Source organism: Agelaius tricolor, unplaced genomic scaffold (assembly GCF_023055355.1).
Source record: "Agelaius tricolor isolate 1412-34295 unplaced genomic scaffold, bAgeTri1.0.p SCAF_46, whole genome shotgun sequence".
NCBI classification, from domain to species: domain Eukaryota; kingdom Metazoa; phylum Chordata; class Aves; order Passeriformes; family Icteridae; genus Agelaius; species Agelaius tricolor.
Window position 1 is genome coordinate 1,130,313 of NW_027269306.1, and position 21,042 is coordinate 1,151,354.

A 21,042-nucleotide genomic window follows, 5' to 3' on the forward strand; every position below is an offset into this window, starting at 1 on the left:
CCTCTCAGCTACTACAGAGATTGGAAAAAGGGTAGGAATTTTGATGTGCCCCATTTCCACACAATTTAGTATCAGAATTCACTGAGAAGATAAGTCTTTGAGTAAAGCCTACTTTTTTATTCTTATTTTTCTGCAAAAAAACACCAATGTTTGAAGACCTTTTATTCAAAGAGAACCTGATTAGTGGATTTTACTGAAAAGGTGTGTTTCTCCCTGTTTTATCAGAAATGGAGGGTCTGTGATGGTTAGAAGAAAATAAGCAGCAAGGCAAATTGAGGTAAAAATGAAGGAGAAATTAAATGTTGATCTAACTTAACACCATAACTCATTGTTTGGTTATGCAAATCATTCAATATCAATTACTGGGTAATTATTCAGAGGGCAAAAAAAAAAAACTCAAAGACTCCCATAAAAGTTAGAGGTGTGAAACCTCTGGAATTCATTAAGCAAGATGAGAGCTCACAAGTTGGAGTTTTAAAAATCAAGGTTCCTTATTGATTAATCAAATAGCAATGGTTGTTAAAAGCACAGAAAGATGAGAGCTCACAAGGTGGAGTTTTAAAAATCAAAACTTATGATGCCTTATTGATTAATCAAATAGCAATGGTTGTTAAAAGCACAAAAAATTAAAGCAAAAAAAAAAAAGGTTTTGTTTTCCAAATATTATCTTTCCCTGTTTATTATCAGAAAGAAAGCCTTAAGCTGACAAGGGATAAGGGAAAGCAGGAAGAAATAAAGAAAAAAAGGCATTATTAACTAGAAATGAAGAAAAATTAGAAATGAATGAATGAAAATTAGAAATGAAGAAAAAAATAATTAGAAATGAAGAAAAAAAGGCATTTACATTATTAATTATTATTATTAAATAAATACTATTTTGCTAAAGTTTTGACCAAAGGCTAAATAAAACTTCAAAATTATATTCTGCCTGTTGTTCCAAATGAGGGAGAGGACCACAATAATAAAAAAGACATTTTGTACAAAATATTTTGTACAAAATATGTTCAACATCTGCCAGCTCTCAAAACCCTACAGACAGAGGAACCACACATGGAGCAACTGTGGCACAAGGACTGTGCCCTAATCACTGAGAGTTTATCCACAGCACAATGATCTATTCAGAGGACTCCAATTTTTCTATTCAGTTTTTATTGGCTGAGCTGGTTGAATCTTTCATGTTTTGGCCCAGAAAATAATACACCACTTAAAAATGGTTTGTCAGAACCTAATTTTGTGAAAGAGTCATTATCTTCAAGGGTTTTTAGACTAGCAAAACGTGTTTTGTGGCACAGAATGCAGCATCAGTTCATTTCTTATTAGGGAAGTGCATCTTTATAATCATGAGATACTAAAAAAGAATGGAGCTGGAATTAACATTTTTTGTTGTTTTTTTTAAAGAAAACAACACCAACTGAAGCATTCTAATTACAGTTTCCAACAGAAGTTTATTTTAAGATGGAAGCCCCGCTGGAAGAGGTGTTCTGAGCCCTGTTGTATGAGTTATTTGTTGGCACATAAAGCTTCTCTTTATGACATAAGTAGACAACTATTTCTTTCTGGCAGAAATACTTTATGAAATTTAGCATGGTATACAACGGTTTCAAAATTTCTAATTACCAAAATGCCAGAGATTTTGAATCATTATATAAGGTACATCTCCCAAAAGGAAAGCATGATAAATCTAGCATCTAGCCTTTTCAAAAGGCATTAAAAAGGGCCATAATTCACAGCAGAGGTGTATGCACAGAGTGCAGAGGAGTCTGACTGAGCAAACAGAAGCCTAGAAGCCAATTTACGACCGAGCAGCTTGATCTGTCCAGAATTAGAATAAATACCCCATTAAAACCATGCTGTCAGGCTGTAACTAAAGTGGAAAGCATGCTGGGATGGAGTCCTGCTACTTCCCTGCACACCAAGTCCAAAAGCACTGAATTTCTGTGGGCTTTACATAGAAACCTGAAGGGCTTCTGGAGGAGCAGCAGCTGTGCTTTTCATAGCAGCCTTTATGGCCACAATCATTTTCCTGTCTTTTCCACAGGGAGAGGCCTCTGAAACCTGGATGGGAACAAAAATGCCCTCCCTGAGGACTGAGGAGAAAGGGGCTCTGTGGGGATGTTGATGCCATGCACTGAAGGTTTGGGTAGGCAAAGGTGAAACATCCAGGTGGCCAATTCCTTCTACAGCAGCTGGAATATCAGCTTCAGGTCATGGCAAAATAATCTAATTCCCTTCACTCCTCTCAGTGCCCTCCTCCAAGGAAGGCCAAGCCACCCATGTTGTCACTAATTTTTTAGTTCCTTTCAACAAAACACAGACTGAACTATTTCAACAAAATCAGTTTTGCCAGTGCAATTCCCAGAATAATTCCCAGGGATTGTCAGGTGTTTCCTGGTCTCTTAGGTGAAGGGTTCAGGGGGAATTTTCAGCTCTTCTGTCAAGCACAAATCACCTGAGTTGAACCTTCCAGGCTGACAGATTTTACCCTCCCTAAGCACACAATAACAGCTGATTCAAAAAGCAAACTTTTGAGCTTGTTTCAGTAAACACAATAATTTGCCCAGTGCTATAATAAAAAAAGTGATCAATATCCTGCAGGTTCCTCTTTGTAATTCAGGTGATTTACCAGCTTCAGACAGGAAAATCTAATGACCCCATTCTGCTGTGGAAGAATACAGCACTGCCTTACAAAACAGGTCATAAAATGATAACGATTCAGCTGAAATACTGAAATTACTTTTAAAAAAATCAATCAGTCCAGATGAATCCAATGACAAATTTACTTTAATTTTTACTGTTCTTTCTTTTTTTAATTTAAAAAATCCAAATCAGGACTATTTTGTGAAGATAAATGTTTATATGGATTCATAGCAATTACATATTTTTTTCCATAGAAATTTTTTGCTGTTTCAGGTTTCACCTCCAATTCACACACACAATTTAAATGATCCTGTGTCTAAAAACTTTACAAGCATCTTCCTGGAAAACAGAACTTGTTGTTCTGAAAGGTCTGGAGGCACACTCAGCTTTCATCTGAGGATGCTGAAGACAATCTAAAAAGTCATCCCACTGACTGACGTTTCAGAGGGCATTAAACCAAACCTGCAAGAATGTCACCTGTGGCTCCACAGGGAGCAGAGAGTGCACACTGCATTTTCTGGAGAAAGATGCAAGCTGTAGAATATTACTTATCTTGGTTTAAAAAAGAATTGATGGCAAAATGACTGAATATTTATTCAGAAATAATTAGGCAAAACCAAATTATTTCTCTTAAGGTGAGATGTTTAAAATAATGTTTCTATTTTAGTCCTTTTTCATCAGCCTAGTACATGAGATTTAGAATTACACTTTATTCCTTCTGATTTATGCTTTAACCATCTTGTTTGTTTGTTCATGTGTTTAAACAGAGCAATCCCAATTTGAATGCAGAATTTCCATTTCAAATTCTGCATCCATTTCCTATGAGCCAGTTCATCAAATAAAGGGTTCAGGAGAAACCAGAATTTCTCAAAACAAAGTGGAAGTGTGAATACATCTCAGAGGGATGTGAGGTCAGTGCACATTCTCCCCCTCACATAATTCCTTTTTTTCATCCTTTGTTTGTTCATTTATAACCCCTGAAGTCCAACGCTCGAGTTATCCCATTGTACACATCAACCACTTGACAGATTGTTTTAGCAAAACTCTGATGTGCCCTGGCTTTCCTTCCAGGCTGCCAGGAGCAGTTTACAAAAAGGCTGATTAGTTCCTTGAAGTGCTCCCAGATAAACAAACTGCAGAGCAAATTTACAGTGCCCAGGAGCATCCATGCAAAAACCCCACACAGGCTCTTTGCAAAGCAGAGCAGCCCCAGGTGCCAGGCAGGAGGAAAAGCTGCTGAGGATGCAGCATTCTGCATTTGGGATGACTTTTTAGATTGTCTTCAGCATCCTCAGATGAAAGCTGAGTGTGCCTCCAGACCTTTCAGAACAACAAGTTCTGTTTTCCAGGAAGATGCTTGTAAAGTTTTTAGACACAAGATCATTTAAATTGTGTGTGTGAATTGGAGGTGAAACTTGAAACAGCAAAAAATTTCTATGGAAAAAAATATGTAATTGCTATGAATCCATATAAACATTTATCTTCACAAAATAGTCCTGATTTGGATTTTTTAAATTAAAAAAAGAAAGAACAGTAAAAATTAAAGTAAATTTGTCATTGGATTCATCTGGACTGATTGATTTTTTTAAAAGTAATTTCAGTATTTCAGCTGAATCGTTATCATTTTATGACCTGTTTTGTAAGGCAGTGCTGTATTCTTCCACAGCAGAATGGGGTCATTAGATTTTCCTGTCTAAAGCCGGTAAATACAGAATGCAAAATGTTCATGCTTGAAGATCTTCCATTTAATGACTCATAATTATTAAGACACTTCTTAACAAAGCTCCTTGAAAGAAAGAAAGACCTTTTGTTTGTTTGTTTGTTTTATACACTGTAGATTTTTGGTAATAAAACCCAAAAATAATTAGATTTTTTTCCTTTAATAAAACCTCAGGAAATGTCAGTGAGAGATGCTGGTTACATAAACATTATCATTGTTAGAAATGAGGGGATGGGACTATTTTTGGGTTAAGAATGATTTATTTTTTAGATAACATTAGTTTTAGAAGTTGTGAGATTTTTAAAGGAGTAAGCTATTGGTCACAGTTTAAGAGTAGTAATAAGTTTCTTTGTTACAAGACAATATCTAACTTTTTTAACTAATAGACAGTTGTCACAGGGTTTATTTTGCTTTTCTAACTTATTACCTTTACTTAGTTCTGCTGTCCTGTGGCTATTTTTATCTAATGGGTTTCTGTCTCATGCCTTTATAGAAGTTTTTATTATAATTTCTAAACTCTTAGTTTATTCTATATAACCACACCCCTACATTATAAACTCTTTACTATCTTACCTAAAACAGTTTCCTACTTACTTAAGGCATATTCTTACTTATAACTATAGAAACATTTATGATTTTTCTGCTTAATGTCTGTGTGTTGTGTTTTTACATCAATGTAAGCATCTTCTAAGGCTGCAGATCAAATCTTTTTGTGTTTGTGGAAGTTTCTGTTTTTCTGATTCCCATAAAATATGTCTATGTGCTCACCTAAGAAACTGCCTACAAAACTCATCTGACACACAGAAAATTCCCAAATCCAAGTGTGGACCTGGAAGAAGTGCACCAACTGCAGCGAGTGAGCTCTGAGTCCAGGCAGCAGAATTAAACAAAAACTGCCTTTCCTGTGTTTTCAAAATCAAAGCTGCTTGGAGAGTGATTAATTTAATGAATTGCATCCCCCCATCAACAGAAGGCTGGTAGGACAGCAGAGAGTGGAAAGAAAGGTAAAATAAGAAATGGAAAAGGAGCAAAGAGATCCTGAGGTAGATTGCAACATGTGGGGAAGGAAACAACATTATCAAATTTCAAGGCAGGTGGGCATATTGCAAGGGACAAAGCACAGTTAAAAAGAGAAAAATACCAGCCTGACTTAAATGTCAGCAGATTAGCTCCTGGCATTGCTCTGCTGATTTGGTTGCAGAATTTTACCTCAAAATCTCTCAAAAAAATTAGTGCAGCTTAAGCACATGTTAAAAAGAAAAAAAAATCTCAAATAAACTCAACAAAAATGTTATGGCACTTGATGACATGCTGCACTGTTCTAGGTAAGATCCAGGCAGAATACCAGCTGATTACTTGGATAAACTGACTCAGGAGAACCAGGGCTGGCCCAATCAGACATCCCAAAGTTGGAATTAACTGTGAGGTTCACTAATTCCGTGTTCAATCTCAGCAGCCCTGAAGCTGTAGCCATTTCTCTATTAGATGCACTATAAAAGTCACAGTCTCCTCTGATTTAAATCCAGTGAATAAACACATCCGCTCATTGCAAATATGTGGCACACAATGACAAAGAAGCCACAAAGCAGAGGCATGATTTTCATTTTTTTTCCCATATTCCCATCAAATTCTCTGCCATTCTCCCAGTCCTCAGCCTGACTTTTCCCAAGTGCACCTCTGCTCGCTCCTCGCCCAACACCCTCCTCTGGCTCCTGCTGCTTCAGGAGAAGACCCAATCTTTGTACAGTCCCAAATCAGATATGCCAAACCCCTGTTTATAAAGTATTCACCAAGACAGCAACAGAAATTATCTTCTTCTTCAAAAAAAAATTGCTGATTTTCTTCATTCCACATGGGCCTACTACAAGAAAATATTGATTTCCCAAGTAAGCAGCAAAAATGATAAGTTCCATGTGGTATATATAACTCTCTGCTACGATTTTAATCCATCTGGGTTTATATTATATTGCTGGGATAAAATCCAGCCACTTTTCTGCATAGAAGCAAGGCCTATTTCTATTTCCAGGTATACCAAGGTTTATTATGGTTTAAAGAGGCAATGTATCCATGATCACATTTCATCCCACATTGAGATTGTTTTTTCCCCTTCATATTCCTTTTCTATCCCTTTTATATATTAAGTTACAATCTGGTTTTATTTTATTTTTCTTGGCTTTGGGAGTTTCTTGTCAAATACACCAGGTGTTCTTGTACCATGATTATATACACTTAAGAATCACAAGAAAGCTAATTAAATTTAGCACACAAAGCCTTTTGCTATACAAGTTTTTTCAAAACATTCTTTGAGGTTGTTTTATGCTGTTTATATAAATGTAATTGAAATTTTTTTGTGTCTCTCTGTGTAACCCTGTATAAAACCTATCCTGGAGGTCTCAAAATACTGTGTTCTTAACGTGCAGCAGTTACCAAAAGGGAGAGTGATTAATCCACAATATCATCCTGAACTCTGCTTTTATTTTTGCTGACTTCATCCTCAGAAGTGTCAAATATAGGAAAGATCCACACACAAATGTAGAAAAAGTGAAGAAATGCACATTTTCAACATTAGGGAAGAGATTATTTTCTTTGTAAAAGGGATTATTATGGAAAGAATGCTTGTGCCACATAAATAATGGTGAGCAGGGAAACACAGCACTTTAGATATTTGTATAACACAAAATGAGGCAATTCATCAAGAAGCAAAATGTAGCACTCTGCAAAGTGAATCTAAATGATAAATAATCATTCACTATTTTAAGGCAGGGATATTGCTTGCTGTCTTCAAAGTTTTCTTTCAAAACAGTGTCTTCACAATTAAGCCTGGAAAGGTGATTTTCACTTTGCCACCTCTGATTTCTGCTCTACATGGCACACAGATTTTCTAAGTTCAGAATGCTCCAACTTACTTGTCCTTTCCTAGACAAAAACCCTTGCCAGGGTAAGAATGAATCAAGAAAGACACACAGAACTCCTTCTCCACCGAACTGAGAATTATTCAGCAAAATTACATTCCCAATGACAAATTGCTCACAGGCCAAGGGAGGATCCTTTTGGTTTTTTTTAATTAAGCACCAAAATGCACCTACCTGCTGTCGAATTTCTTCTTCCATCTTCACTGGGGACCCCAGCTCTGCCACTTGCTTGACCCCTTCGCTGGCATATCCCCCATACTCCCACAGGATGTAGTTCTTGGAGTGGGAGCTGCCAATGATGGCAGACCAGTGGTTGGTGCGTCCTTTTCGGGGGGAAAAACAAAGCAAAATAAATCAAACCACCCTCGAGACAGCCTCAAACAGTAAGTCCTGACTTCTAATAAAGCTTGGAAGTCCCCACTCATGAGGCTTTTGCATGCTGCCACTTCTCACTGCACCAATACACATCTTCAGAGCAGTGAGAACAAGGCAGTGACTGACAGAAATCGAGCTTAAAGCAGCCCCTCAAAACAAACAGGCTTAGAATAGTTTTTTCTCACCCAGGACCTCCCTTCAGAAAGTTTAAGCAACCTTTAATTTTAAGTTTCTATGTCAAGTACTTTTGAGAAGGAAACATGCAAGGGAAGACTTCAGTGGTCACCCTCAGTTTGAAAAGCAAGTTTTTTTTTTACTGAAGGCAATGAAGAAGTAAATTTTTCTGTATTCACTTCTATATTTACTGAGTTTTCTTGCTCAGATTTCTCATAATGTAAGAGCTGTAGAGCTAAGCTAAAGGACTCCCATTCTTGTTTCTTGTCTTGTTGAACAAAAAAAAAAAAAAAAAAAAGAAAAAAGTATAAAGAAAAAGATGTTAGGGAAGTATGATGGAATTGAAAAGAGAATTGAGCAGAAATAAGAAGTCACAGAAGTCCCACAGTCCTGGAAATGCAAAATGAATTCACTTAAGTGTCAAGTAACCTTCTGCAGATATACGGGCTTAAAGGAAAAGGGTGAGAAAATGAACTGCTAACATAAGCAGACAGTCTGGTAACAAGGCAAGGACTGTAGGTGATGAGGGAGTCAGAATGATGGAGTGAGACAATATTTATCGTTTCTCTTCACAATGCAAAAGGTAGAGAGCAGCAGTAAAAACAGCTGCAAACTGAATAAATGAATGAAAAATGAATAACGAACTAAAGAAAAGGAATGCAAATTTAAGATGTGAGAGGTGGAACAATGAAATTGAAAAGGACAGTGCAGAGAATTGTATGAAGTCAGATGCAGGAACCTAATCATGGGAGAGTAGAAAATAGATTAGAAATAAAAAATGAACACCAACAGCAGGGGAAAAAAGATAGAAAAACGTAGGAAGCAGAATAGATAGATGAGGGAGATGGCCTAGCAGAGCAGCAAACACAGCCTTCATAGCTTCCCTAGTCCTAAACTTGGACCAAATACACTTACAGAGCTCTGAAGGTAGCAGTCCTGATGTTTTCTGAATCAACTAAAATGAATCAGTAATCTGCGTGGAAAAAAATAAAACTAAACCTTCCCTCCTCCATAGCTGAAGAGACTGCAATGTCAGGAGCTGGTTTCTTGATGTAAGATCTAGCAATTGTTTCTGAAATCTACAGTGGCACCTGCCAAAGCCCAGGGAGATGCTGTCCCTCAGCCCCAGTGATGGGAACTCCATCCTCTCCTTCTGGGTCTGGCTGTCCCACAAGGCACCACCAGCTCACTCTGAAACACAGCTGATGCCTCGGGGTTTAGCTTTTTATATTTTTCACATTCTGTGCTGCTTTAGTGTGTAATTCTGAGGCTTCACATGAGGGGATGGTGAGTTCTGTGCACAGAGCAGGGAGACAAAACAATTCCTTCTCCAGCTGGGCACCAAGGACAAATGATCCCAATCTCAGGCCCAAAAGCACAAACACCATGGGCTGGAGAGAGAAAAACAAGAAGGATGGGACTGCATGGGCTGGAGCTGTGATTGGACAATTAACTCCAATATGGAAATGGACTAAAACTTATAAAAATGTGACATCTTGTGACCAAGCCCTCTTTTGCTTCCATCTTGGAAGCATCCAGGCAGAGCCATGGCTGTGACTCCGGTACTGCCAGGTGTGGCCTTTGAAGGCACTCCAATAAATATCCACTTTATTCCCCTGAACTTCATCTAGCTTCTGTTCCAGCTCCTTAAGGCATCACAGCCAGTGACACTGATAGTAAAAGATTTTAAAATCACAGAAAATTCGTGGAGCTAGAAAGAAAGTTAGGCTTAGTAGGCCCTGGGAAAATGTTAAAGGTAGGCCCTGGGAAATGTTAGGCCTTGTGTTTGCTAGATCGTGTGAAACTGCACCTGTGTAGTTAGTATATGATAAATGATATAATTGTTAGATGGGATTAGATATAATTATTGTTTAAAGAATTATGAGAAACTACGTTAGGGGTTTGAGGGGGATCATGAGAAATCCATGCTTGGATGAAATCAATGTATACAACAGAACAATATAATTTTAATAATTAATATGTAAGTTATATAAATATAGAATATAAAACACGTTCGGCCCGAAACCATAGAAGGTCAGATTTGGGTTTGTGTACCCCTGACACCCAGAGCTCTTCAATAAAAGCACCTGCATATAATTACTCTGTGATTATGTGTTCCTGAATGCTGACAACACCAAAGCTTTTTGAAAGAGAATAGTCCCTACAGAACAAAAATGTGTCACCAACAAGAGGAACCTGAGCACTTGGAAGTCTTCAGTCAGAAGGAGAAGGCATTGCTCCCTGTGCTCCAAAGCTTCTCTCCCTCCCTGTCCTGGCCAGGACAGGAACATCTGCTGCCTGTGCAATCGTGGCACAGCCTGTTCCACCCAACAGCCCTTCCCAAAGACACTGGCTCTGCAGAGAAAGCTCCTGCCCAATGAGCTGCTCAAAGTCCTATCAAACCCACCCAAAACTGTTCACCAAACTCTGCTACATCTGCAAAGGTTTCACTCCTCACCTCAACCCATCCTTTTCTTGCGAGAACAAAGAGAAAACTTGGTATTTCCTAAGCTTTTTCCTCTCACCACCAAAAAACTCCTCTGTGTGACACAATCTGAGCAGCACAAGGCCAGAGCTGTTTTCACTCTCCAGGTCTTAAGGCAGCAAGCAGAACACTGACAGCATTCTAAGCTTTCAAAACAGCTTTCCAGTGCTGTTATTTCACTTCATTCTTGTAGTTTTGAGTAGCTTCTCAATACACTTAAATGTGCATTTTTTAACAGGAAAATCAAGGTGCCATCACAACATGAGAATTTATCCTGTGACACATCTCATAGATGTGCTCATGCCATATCATGATGATGAGGATATGGATTTCTGTTGTCAAAAATGGGTGATACCCAGAGAAAATAAATGCTTTGCTTTGCACAAAGTGCATGCTCTTTAGGGTTTTTTAAAGCAAATTGGGAGATAAGGAAAAGATGTGCAATAGTGCAATACAAAGTTTATTATCTGCTTTCTATTCCAACCTTACTGGTGGTACAAGAATAGAGCAAAATTTTTTATGTGGTAGCTTGCAAATAATTAGTGATTTACCACAGTCCACAATGAATACCATTTTATTTTCTTGTAATTACTGCACAAGGTCAACATTTTTAAGAATAATGCCAATGACTAGGTTTCCTTTTTGAGCATCACTATATTTGGACCAGATCTTTCCTTCAACTTTCAGAAATTTTAATGCAAAATCTTATTAGCTGTTATTGCTGTGATTAATCGTGTAAGTACCAAATGGTTATTTTTTTAGTTTTCCAGTTTAGGTAAAATATTGATTTAATTCACCATTTTGTAACTGGGGAGAGATAGCAGGCAAATTATTGCAACTTGCTTATTTTCCATCATGCAGCCATACCTTTCTTGAGTTCATCAACTTGGAAGAAAAAAAAAAGGGAAGGAGGAAGAGGATGAGGACGAGGAAGAGGAAAAAAGAGAAAGAGAGAAAGAGAGAAAGAAAGAGAAAGAGAGAAAGAAAGAGAAAGAGAGAAAGAAAGAAAGAGAAAAAAAGGAAAAGGAAAAAAAGAAAAAAGCCACAGTAGCTTCCTAGCTTTCAGTCTTTTTCTCATGGCCTATTTCTAACCACCAGCTGTATCCATGCAAATAGTGCACATAAAGTTCACACTCAGCAGATATTTAAATCCTCCAGTAGCCTGAAAGAGCATTCCTGCAATTATTGCCTTTGCTTGTTTTATCTCCCCCATATTATGCTGACCAATAGGATTTGAACAATGCTGTGCTTCAAACCTAACACAGGCAACATTGCTTAGGCTGTTAAAATTTGAGCTGATACAAACCATATTTGAGTTATATGAGGATATTCTGACACTGTGACAATAATAATATTTTTTTCAATCAACATAAAAAAGCCTCTATAATAAAGATCAGCCACAGAAAACATAACAGAGTTTAAAGACCTGTAAATGAGACTCATAGTCTTAATTACTTTCATGGCCTTTTTTCCGACATGCTGTGGAGTCAGTAATGAAAGACCAAATGCATAATACACAATTTTGTAAATTCAGCTTTTTACAGATACTTGGGTAACTGCAGAAAGCAAACTTGCAACAAAAATACTGATTCTGTAGTTCAGACACTTAAAAATCCAGAGAGGCCAAGTTCAGAAGGTGTTTTTTATCTGGGTATTCAACCAACAGAGAAAAAGACAGAGTATTCTTAGATCTATATATACAATTAATATCCTTGGGCAGCAAGATTCAAAACTCATCAAATTTAACTGAAATAATTCAAAATACTTTGAAGCAAAACAAACTAGGTAGATTGGCATGGCTGAAAAATCAAAATGTTAGTGTGTTGCCTGTCCTTTGTGGACTTTTCCTTAAAATCTCCTTTCCTACCTCTACATGGTAAGCCATTCTAAGCTTTCAATCAGAAAAAAAAAAAAAGAAAGGAACCTTTCTCCCCACAAAGACATCTTGCAAATACAACCTCACACACATCTTAGCTCAAAATGTCAGGCAAATCAATAGAATGTGCAGGTAATGTACAGTGCAGAAAGACCCATTGATTTTCAATGCTGAGTGCCAGCAGGATCCCATGCATGTCATCATTTACTCTGCTGAGCTGTAAATAAGTGATGCTATGTCACACAACCTGCTCCAACCCTCCTCAGGGTCCCTGTGTGGTACAAGCAAAAGAGGGATACTCACGTGGAAAATCTTTGGGATGTGTTTTTTCTGACCAGTTTCCATAAAAAGTCAGCCTGTACTTGGCAGTACCACAGGCACAACAGTCTAAAATGGGTTTGTCAGTCACACCTTCCGAGGCTGAGTCTGAAAAAGCACCAAGGCACCCATTGAAAATAGCTACAACTCCAAACCAGTGAGGACAGTGAAGCTGCCATAATAAATACTCCAGGAAATAAATCTGAGTTAAACATGGGTTTAGTTATTTTTAAATTTAGGTTTAAGTTTGCTGTTAGACTAAAGGACAAGCCTGAAATATCTGTACCATATTTATAAGTGGATGTGGTTTAAATCTACAATTGTGGTTTAAATCCACAATTTGCAATTAGAAGGCATTAATATTTCAGTTATCTTCAGATTCAAAGGGGGTTTGTTTCTGCTTTCTATCTGATAAGGACAAACCTCAGATGATCTCAAAACACAATGGGCTTGAAATTTCTGAACAGACAAAGTAAATGAATTCTCCAGTGGGATGCAATAACCAGGCGCAACATTTAGGTTTAGGAAAGGATGAAATATCCCAGGATTCAGTAACAGAGTGCCCTGGAAACCAATGGGCATCACACAAAGAGCAGGTAAAGAATTGCAAGTAGCACTTTAGGGGAGGCAAGGAGGATTTTATGAGTTGGAGTATATGTGATAAGGATGAACATAACTGAATGGAAGAGCCCAAATCTCAGCCCGGATGAAATTGTTCAAGACCTCCGAATTTTAGTTTGAGACAATGTCTTAAAAGAAAAATGCAAAACACCATGAGGAGGTCAAAGAGACATTTTACTTTACCTTACCTTGTTCACAGATTTTTTTGGTGAGAGAGCCCTCATCTTGAAAATAAATTATGCGCTTCTGCACAATACTGGCTCTACAAAGGGGAGGAAAAAAAGTTTGAAATATGTTTATTTCTCAAAGAAAAAAGAAAATTAGTCATAAATAACTGCTAAGATATGGTTATACTTCCTGTACTGACAATACAACATGGGATTATAGATAAGATATTTTCATTTCAACTTGCATTTTAAGTTCATCACATTTTACAGAAACCTGAAATATATTTACCTCTAAAGAAGTGGTCATAGGCATACAGTGAGGACCTGTGCTCTTGAAATGCATGACAGACAACTGAGCATTCAATATTTTAATCAAATCTTATATTAAAATACTGAAGTTGTATTCAATTTCAGTCAAAAAATAGCACAGCTATAGTGAGCAGCTGCTCATAGGAAATTACATGGCATTCTAAAGAGATAAGTACTTCTGATATATGACAGCAACTCAGTGCAAATATCATGTAAAACAGAAGTTAGGGAAAAAAGCTGGCATAAGGTAAAGTCTTTGAAAGCAATTCACAGGTTCCAAAAGACAAGCTGCTTTAAAATTAATTAAATCTGGAGTATTTTATTGAGGCTTATAGTTCAAACCAAATGTAAATTACTAAGCCTCAGTTGAGGGGGGCTAGATATATTTAATGCCAAATAAACTTTAACTACCTTCTTGGACTATCTTTAACTATATCAATTTAATTCACATGTAAGCTTTATATTCTTTCCATAAGAAAACCAGATTTTGGTTAAATTCAAAGCCATTCTATGGACAGAGAGCCTTGCTCTGGGAGCTGGCACTCTTCCTTGTTTACCAGCATAAGTACACATTCTTCCAGCAACATTTTGTACCATCACTTGTACAAAACACTCTAAACAGCAAGGGCCAATTTCTCGTCTTCCTTCAGTATTTGTCAAATAACTATCCTAATCTTTCTAGACCTACTCCTCACTCATGACAGGAGAAAAAGTGAGAAGCAAAGTGAGACTGTATGTGCTTAGATGTGTTGCTGCAGTCATGTAACCCTCCTTTGACAACATCCCACCCATAAAATTATCAAAAATAAAGGCAGTTTTGTTGTGCTTTCTTTGCCAAGATGCAAAGCCAGTCTAGGAGAGGAAGGAATCCTTCTTTTCACCTTACAAAGCACCCAGGAGAAAAACTGGGTTTTGCAAACCTTTTAAAGCTGCATCAACCTGGAAATGGTGCAAAAAACTCTTAATCCTATCTGAAAGAACCTTTTTCAGGGTTTCTTAGAAGAAATAAATGGGGGAGAAAAATGAAACAAACACAACTTCCAGAGCTACTACTAGGAAGAATAAGAGCCCAATGGGCACCCTGTGACAGTGGCATGCTCCTTAACGTTCCCAGTCTTCAAACTGAAAGCCAAAGCCAAATTTAAAGACTTTTTGGATGCTACACTGCAAGGAGACAGAAAGTGGGGACACAAGAAATGCTGTGCAGATACAAGGAAAACCTCTTACACCATCAGGATAATCCCAGAGATTTAATCCTGGAATGGGCTGCCTAGACAATTTGTGCAACATCTGTCTCTGGAAATATTCAAAACTTGATCAGATCCATGTCTTGGCAACCTACAGAGGGAATAAGCAAACTGATGTTCAGCACCTACTTCAAGCAGGAGAATGGACTAAATGACTTCCAGAAGTCCCTTCCAATCTAAATTATTCCATTATCTTAATCCACACAAATACAAATGTCACAGACAACTTTCATGAAAAATCCTTTCCTTGGGATTTTTCCTCTTGAGAACCTGAGAGGCCTCAGGAACAAAATGCAAACAATGGTTATCTGCTGCTGTGGAGTGCAACAGGTGCATCTGGGATTGGTCTCATGTGGTTGTTTCTAATTAATGGCCAGTCACAGCCCAGCTGGCTTGGACACAGAGCCTGAGCCACAAAACCTTTGTTATCATTGTTTTCTATTCTTAGCTAGCCTTCTGATGAAACCCTTCCTTCTATTCTTTTAGTATAGTTGTAATGTAATATATATGATAAAATATTAAATCAAGCCTTCTGAAATATGGAGTCAACATCCTCATCTCTTCCCTCATCCAAGAACCCCTGTGAACACCATCACACACGAAATCAGCTGTTTGATAAAGATCTCAATTCTGCAGGTAACAAAGGTATTATGGGTATTTGAGAAGCAGTTATTTTAGAAAAAAAAAGAGAAAATAGAGAAAGATTGTTTGAAGCCTGAAGTGTACTTGTATTATTCTTTTTGCTGCAGTTAGCTTGTCACTGTAAAATGACAAGGGAACAGTTCCTTTTCTAATAACAAAAGCTTCACAGCTTTCTAAACCATTGTCTCTTCAGCTGTATTTGAAACTATATGGTGAGCCAATAATTTAAATGGGAGGTTTTGGACTGATTCCAAAGGCACCAGGATGGGCACATTATATGGCTGCATAAATATCAAAAGCAGGCACAGAACTCTACAAATACTCAATTATAAATAATTTTAAAATATTAACTGTTTTAATAATCAGCTTCTAGACTGAACACAGACCAAAACATCTGCTCAGTGTATTTGCTAGCTTTTATAACCACTTTTTTTCCCTTTTTTTTTAAACATAATTTTTACTATTCCATAAAAGTTCTGATCTTTAGACTAAGGATTCTTTCCTTTGGCTTCAAGGCTTACAAAAACAGCTAAAAAATGGAATGGTGAGCTTCTAGAGAGAGGCAAGAAAGCTTTTAAGAATTTACACAACGTATTAATCTGTTTAATTTACATAAATCCTTCCCATCACTTCAAATGTCCAGTGCAGTCTGAACTTCGTGGGAAAGAAGCAATCCAATTGCTTTCCCTCTCATATTAATATATATAAGTGGATCTTCAATTTCTTGTTTTTCTTGTTGGCTTTTTTCTCTCTGACTATCAGAAAATGATGGATAAAGGCAAAAGGAAATAAATTTGTCTCAAAAAACCTTGTTTGTTTCCCATTTTCTTCAAGACAAGGCTTCTGGATTTGCCCTAAAGCTTTTCCATCTCTAAACTAAGGAGCAAAACTGCCAGGTACAGACATTTCTACACCTGACAGCACCTGCTTTACTGAAGAAAACCAACCAAATGAACTGTCCAAAAAGTGTCATTATTTCTGTGTTTCAGTTCTCACATGAAAAGGAAAGAATATCTGGTTACTTCTGTAATGTTTGCTTTGGCAATGCCGCTTTGGAATGTCCCTGTCCTGGCTCGGTTTGGTCAGACAACATGAGAGGGCAGTGGGAAAAAACTGCCTTGAAAGATTTCCATGGGATAAGAAATTCGCTCTGCAGCTCAGCTCCACATCAATTGTGCCATCCTGCTGGGAAAAGCTCTGCCAAAGACACAGAAATTGCATTTGGGATATTAAGAAACAGGAAATGTCATAAACCATAAAAATTCAGGCCAGCCTTGGGAATGCTCCAGTTCATACCAGAAACAGTCAGTTTGGGGTCCTTTCCTTCCCTTCCCTTCCTTTTTCCATAGAAACAGCTTTAGATTGTTTTCCTCACTCCCTTTTTCAAATCCTAGCATGAAAAGAAATACTCTTATTTTAAATTACCTCTGTGGGTGTAGTGATATGACAAAAGAAGTAAGGAAGAGGATTTGTAAGAATTGTTCCTATGACATTTTTTAAGCTTACATCAAAACCATTAAGTACAATATTAGAGTTACATTTGAATAAAAAGGTTTTGTCAGAGCTGGTGAGGATACTCCAAGTTTCACTTGGATGTTGAGAAATAGTAATAATTTACTGAGCTGCAGATAAGACAATTTTCCTGCTCTATATTACCTATGAGTTAACCTTGACGTACTCTTCTAGCAATCAAAATTATTTTCTTTAAGTATTCCATGCCTCACTGATTTAATTACAGCATAAGTTGTTTCCCACCCAGAAAGCTACTAAGAACAATTAACAGGATGTTAAGTTTGTTTTCCTTTTTGGGTTTGTTGGTTATTTTTGGAGAGAAAGACTTTCTAAATATACCATTTACTTGAACACTAGAAAGTGATGTGAAAACCATGAATTTACATCTGCTAGAATTTTGTTGATGCTACTGGGTTGTGTCATTCTAATGCATTATTTATGATGTTCTGATTTTATTTTCTTCTATGTCTTAAAAATAAAAAAAGCCAGCCCTGTGTTTCTGACAAGCACTTACAAGGTCAGGGAAAGCACAAACACCCAGAAGTTTGTCAACAATATTTACTTCTTTTTCTAATATTTAGGAGACTTTTATTAAAAAGAAATTCAAATTCCTCTGAAAGCCTGTACAACCCTTTAGCCAATAGATGTCCAGCAAGTTTTACACTGACAGTATATTTGACAATCACATTCTTCAAAACAATTTTCACTTAGGAAAGTGTGCTGGCTTAGCCAAGACAGGCTCCATCTCCACCAGAATCTGTCAGCTGCCATCACTGACAAGGGACAATATTCTAAAAATTTGCAGCAAAATGTTTCGTATTTAAGGCATAACATAGAAGCTAAAACAAAAGATGCAATTTCTGTTGTCATTTTGTGGGGTTTGTTCATTAATTTGTTTTTAAGTGTGTTGTTAACACAGTTTAAATAAACCACCCAAACTTGATACTTGATGTTGGATAAAACACAGTAAAATTAACATGAAGTTCACCAGTGTTGCCATAATTCCACATTTACATCCCTGCACAGGATGAGGATCTTTTCTCCACTAGATTAGCCCCATGCAAAACAATCAAACATGATCACTTCTCAAAATTTCACTACATAAATACACACCAGAGTATCCTTCTCCAGCTTTACTTTTTCAACTTTAAGCACGTACTGTCAGAAAATACAACTCAGAGAAGCATCTCAGCCAAGAGCAAAGGACTCTAAAGGTTTTCTTACAAATTTCCTCTTGCTCCCAAATCCTTTTGGTGTCTTCATGTCCCACTCAGGGCTGCCACCACACACCCAGACAGGAGCTTCAGGACTAATTTGGCCATCATATTCAGTATGTGAATGTAACACAGCAAAAAGCTCTGGGCGAAACCACAGCTGCACATGCTGCTGTCTTATATTTTCCCTCAGAAAATCTCTCTGTTCTTTGCTTGAATGGCCACAGGACATAAATATTAAATGAAAATCTTTGGGATAAGAAGTTGTAAAGACACAGTAATTTCTGACAGGAACGCTACACCTGCTACTTGCAAAAATAAAAAGGAAAAAGAAACTAAAACAAAAAAGCAACATCACCTAAAGCCCATTGCTGTTCATGGGCTATATCTTCACCAGGGATTTTGATAGTCCCCACTTTTTGCAGCAATCTCTATGAATTTCAGAGCTAAGCATTACAGGATGTAATTAGAGCAGACTGGATAGGATTGAGTGTTTGGAGGATGGATTTATCTTGTTATTCTAAGTAGTGCTTTTGTATTGAAGATGGAAACAATCTACCAAAGGTGGGACTATAGGATTTTTTTCAAGCTAGTAAGCCCAAAGTCCTATTACCTGAAAACTCAGCTAACCAATGCAAAGCACCTGTGTGCTAACTAACAAATCCTAAAAACAAAAGGAAAAATAAAGCAGAATAAAAACCACTTAACAAGCTGCAATTTATTTCTGCCTAAGGTCTCTGCAACCTTTATAACACTCACTCACTTGCACAGGGAACTGAAATACTTCATTTCTTTGGGTGTTCAGACCATGCCCCTTTTGCCAGCCTGTTTCACCTGATATAGCAGGGTGGGGAAGAAATCCAACCATACAGGAAAAGGCCACATCTCAAACCCTCACATCTGTTCCTTCACCTGTCCCCAGGTTCCCTACCTCACTTGAGGTCACTGCTTATCTAATAATAATAATAATAATTATTATTATTATTATTATTATTTTTGTTGTTATTTTGCCATGATTGCACAGCCCATGAGGCCAGCTGAGACAGAGCAAAAGCATTTTTTCCCTTTTACAGCACTGCTTTTAATCTCTATAATCCACTCACATTCTCCTCCCCACTTGAATCACCTTCTCCTGCACCAGGCTGGGGCAGTAAAAAAAGAACAATCACTTTTTTAATATATTTTTTAAAAATCCCAAAAGCAAAATTTAAGCTTGACCATGACTGACCGGTTAATGAAGCCAGAAAAAAAATTCCAAAACTTTAGAAAAAATTATTCTAAATTTTTAATATTTATAAAGCATGAAGTAAAAGAACTTGAAGATAAAACAAAAAATAAGAGCTGTCATTCTCCTACTATTTTTTTAAAAGCTGTCAACTAGGAATATATTGAAATTATGTTTAAATGAGTAAATTATTTGCTTGCACAGAAAAAAATTTATTTGTCAAAAGCAATATCCTAACAAAGCCCATCCATTCATCAAATACTGATCAGTGGATAGTCAGTAGCGGGAATCTAGATTGGAATAAAGTATTTGATGTTTTCAAATCTGAAAAAAAATCATCACTTCATTTGAATTAACAGGAGCCTGAAGGTGAACTCCACAATTAATGGAACAAATTAACACCCACTGAAACAAAGACAACTTAATATTAAAATGCTTAATCCTGCTTCTTAAAAGAGACCTTACTGTTATGAATGTATTTCCCTGAGGAAGTTTTTGATGCAATGTCTTTAGCACTCGAGGTTGAGTGGAGCTGGAGCCATCAGAAGAGGCTTGTCAGTTCTTTAGTGCAGCCCAGACACAGATCTCATCTGTCAAGAATTAATGCCTGATCTCCTCTACCTGGGCTGTTCTGAGCTCTCTCTGACAGCTGGGGCTGCTCAGCCTACTGAGCATTCAGCCACATCATGCCAGCAGGCGCTGGGTGTTCGTGCTGAAAGACAGGGGTACAGGGAAATGAAAGAAAATAAAGGACCAATAACAGAGTTGTTATTGGTAACTCTTCCATTTCTCTCATTCTGAAGGGGCACTATGTTGGAAAGAAGGCAAATTCAAATATATATCATATATTGGGAAGAAGGCAAATTCAAATTGTATTCAAGAAATAGCTGAAAGACCACCCTGCTTATGAAACACATAATTATGAAAGATCAAATGAATCCATTCGATTCTTCCACATTATGAAGGTTGTTTTCAGCAAGTTTCTCCATTGTTTAACACCTGCTCCTGGCTAAGAACAGTGTGAGAGCACTGCCTCCAGCTCACACAAACGTTCTCCTTGCCAAAATTCCCTGCAGCAGGCATTTGCAGCAAACATTGTTGCCAGACTTTGGCACACAGGTTTTTGGAGATTGCAATGGCAGGGAACTTGCACATCAGGGTCTTTGGTCTTCCCACTTCAGCCCTAAAAATGCCAAAATCATACAACCTTCTCATGTCTCATTAGCTGCCAACACCAGTGGCACTGGCTGCACTTTGGCTACAGCAGAGCAAAGAAAATGATGGAGAAAGAGGAATTGCTCAACACATGAAAATCAGAAAAATACTCTCAGGGATAAGGAAACAGCAGTGTTGAAGGGTACAGAAACAGATTAGGAAATCGATCAAAAATTGTCCAAGATGTGCACAGGAAGGGTGAGAACCAAACCCAGCCATATCTCCTTTCTGCAGCACTGCATTGTCAGACTGTGGGTGTGATTATAATGAAATTATAAATATCAACCCACCAAATCACTCTGGGGTAATGAAACGCCTCTGAAGGTTGTAGTTCCTTTTCATGGTGATTTTATGCATTTTCTACACAACAACATGCAGCAGCAGGGGGAGGAA

The 21,042-nt window shown here is 37.5% G+C and overlaps 1 protein-coding gene across 1 annotated transcript in view; it reads right to left on the reverse strand.

Moving 5' to 3' along the window:
* The window catches only part of SPON1 (spondin 1), a 187,713-nt gene that overhangs the window by 117,132 nt on the left and 49,539 nt on the right, over positions 1 to 21,042 (reverse strand). Inside the window, exons 4-6 of the mRNA XM_071455302.1 lie at positions 13,307 to 13,380; positions 12,483 to 12,605; positions 7,444 to 7,592 (exon numbers count right to left, since the gene is read on the reverse strand). Coding sequence (XP_071311403.1) covers positions 7,444 to 7,592; positions 12,483 to 12,605; positions 13,307 to 13,380 — 346 coding nt within the window. The remainder of the gene's footprint in view (positions 1 to 7,443; positions 7,593 to 12,482; positions 12,606 to 13,306; positions 13,381 to 21,042) is intronic.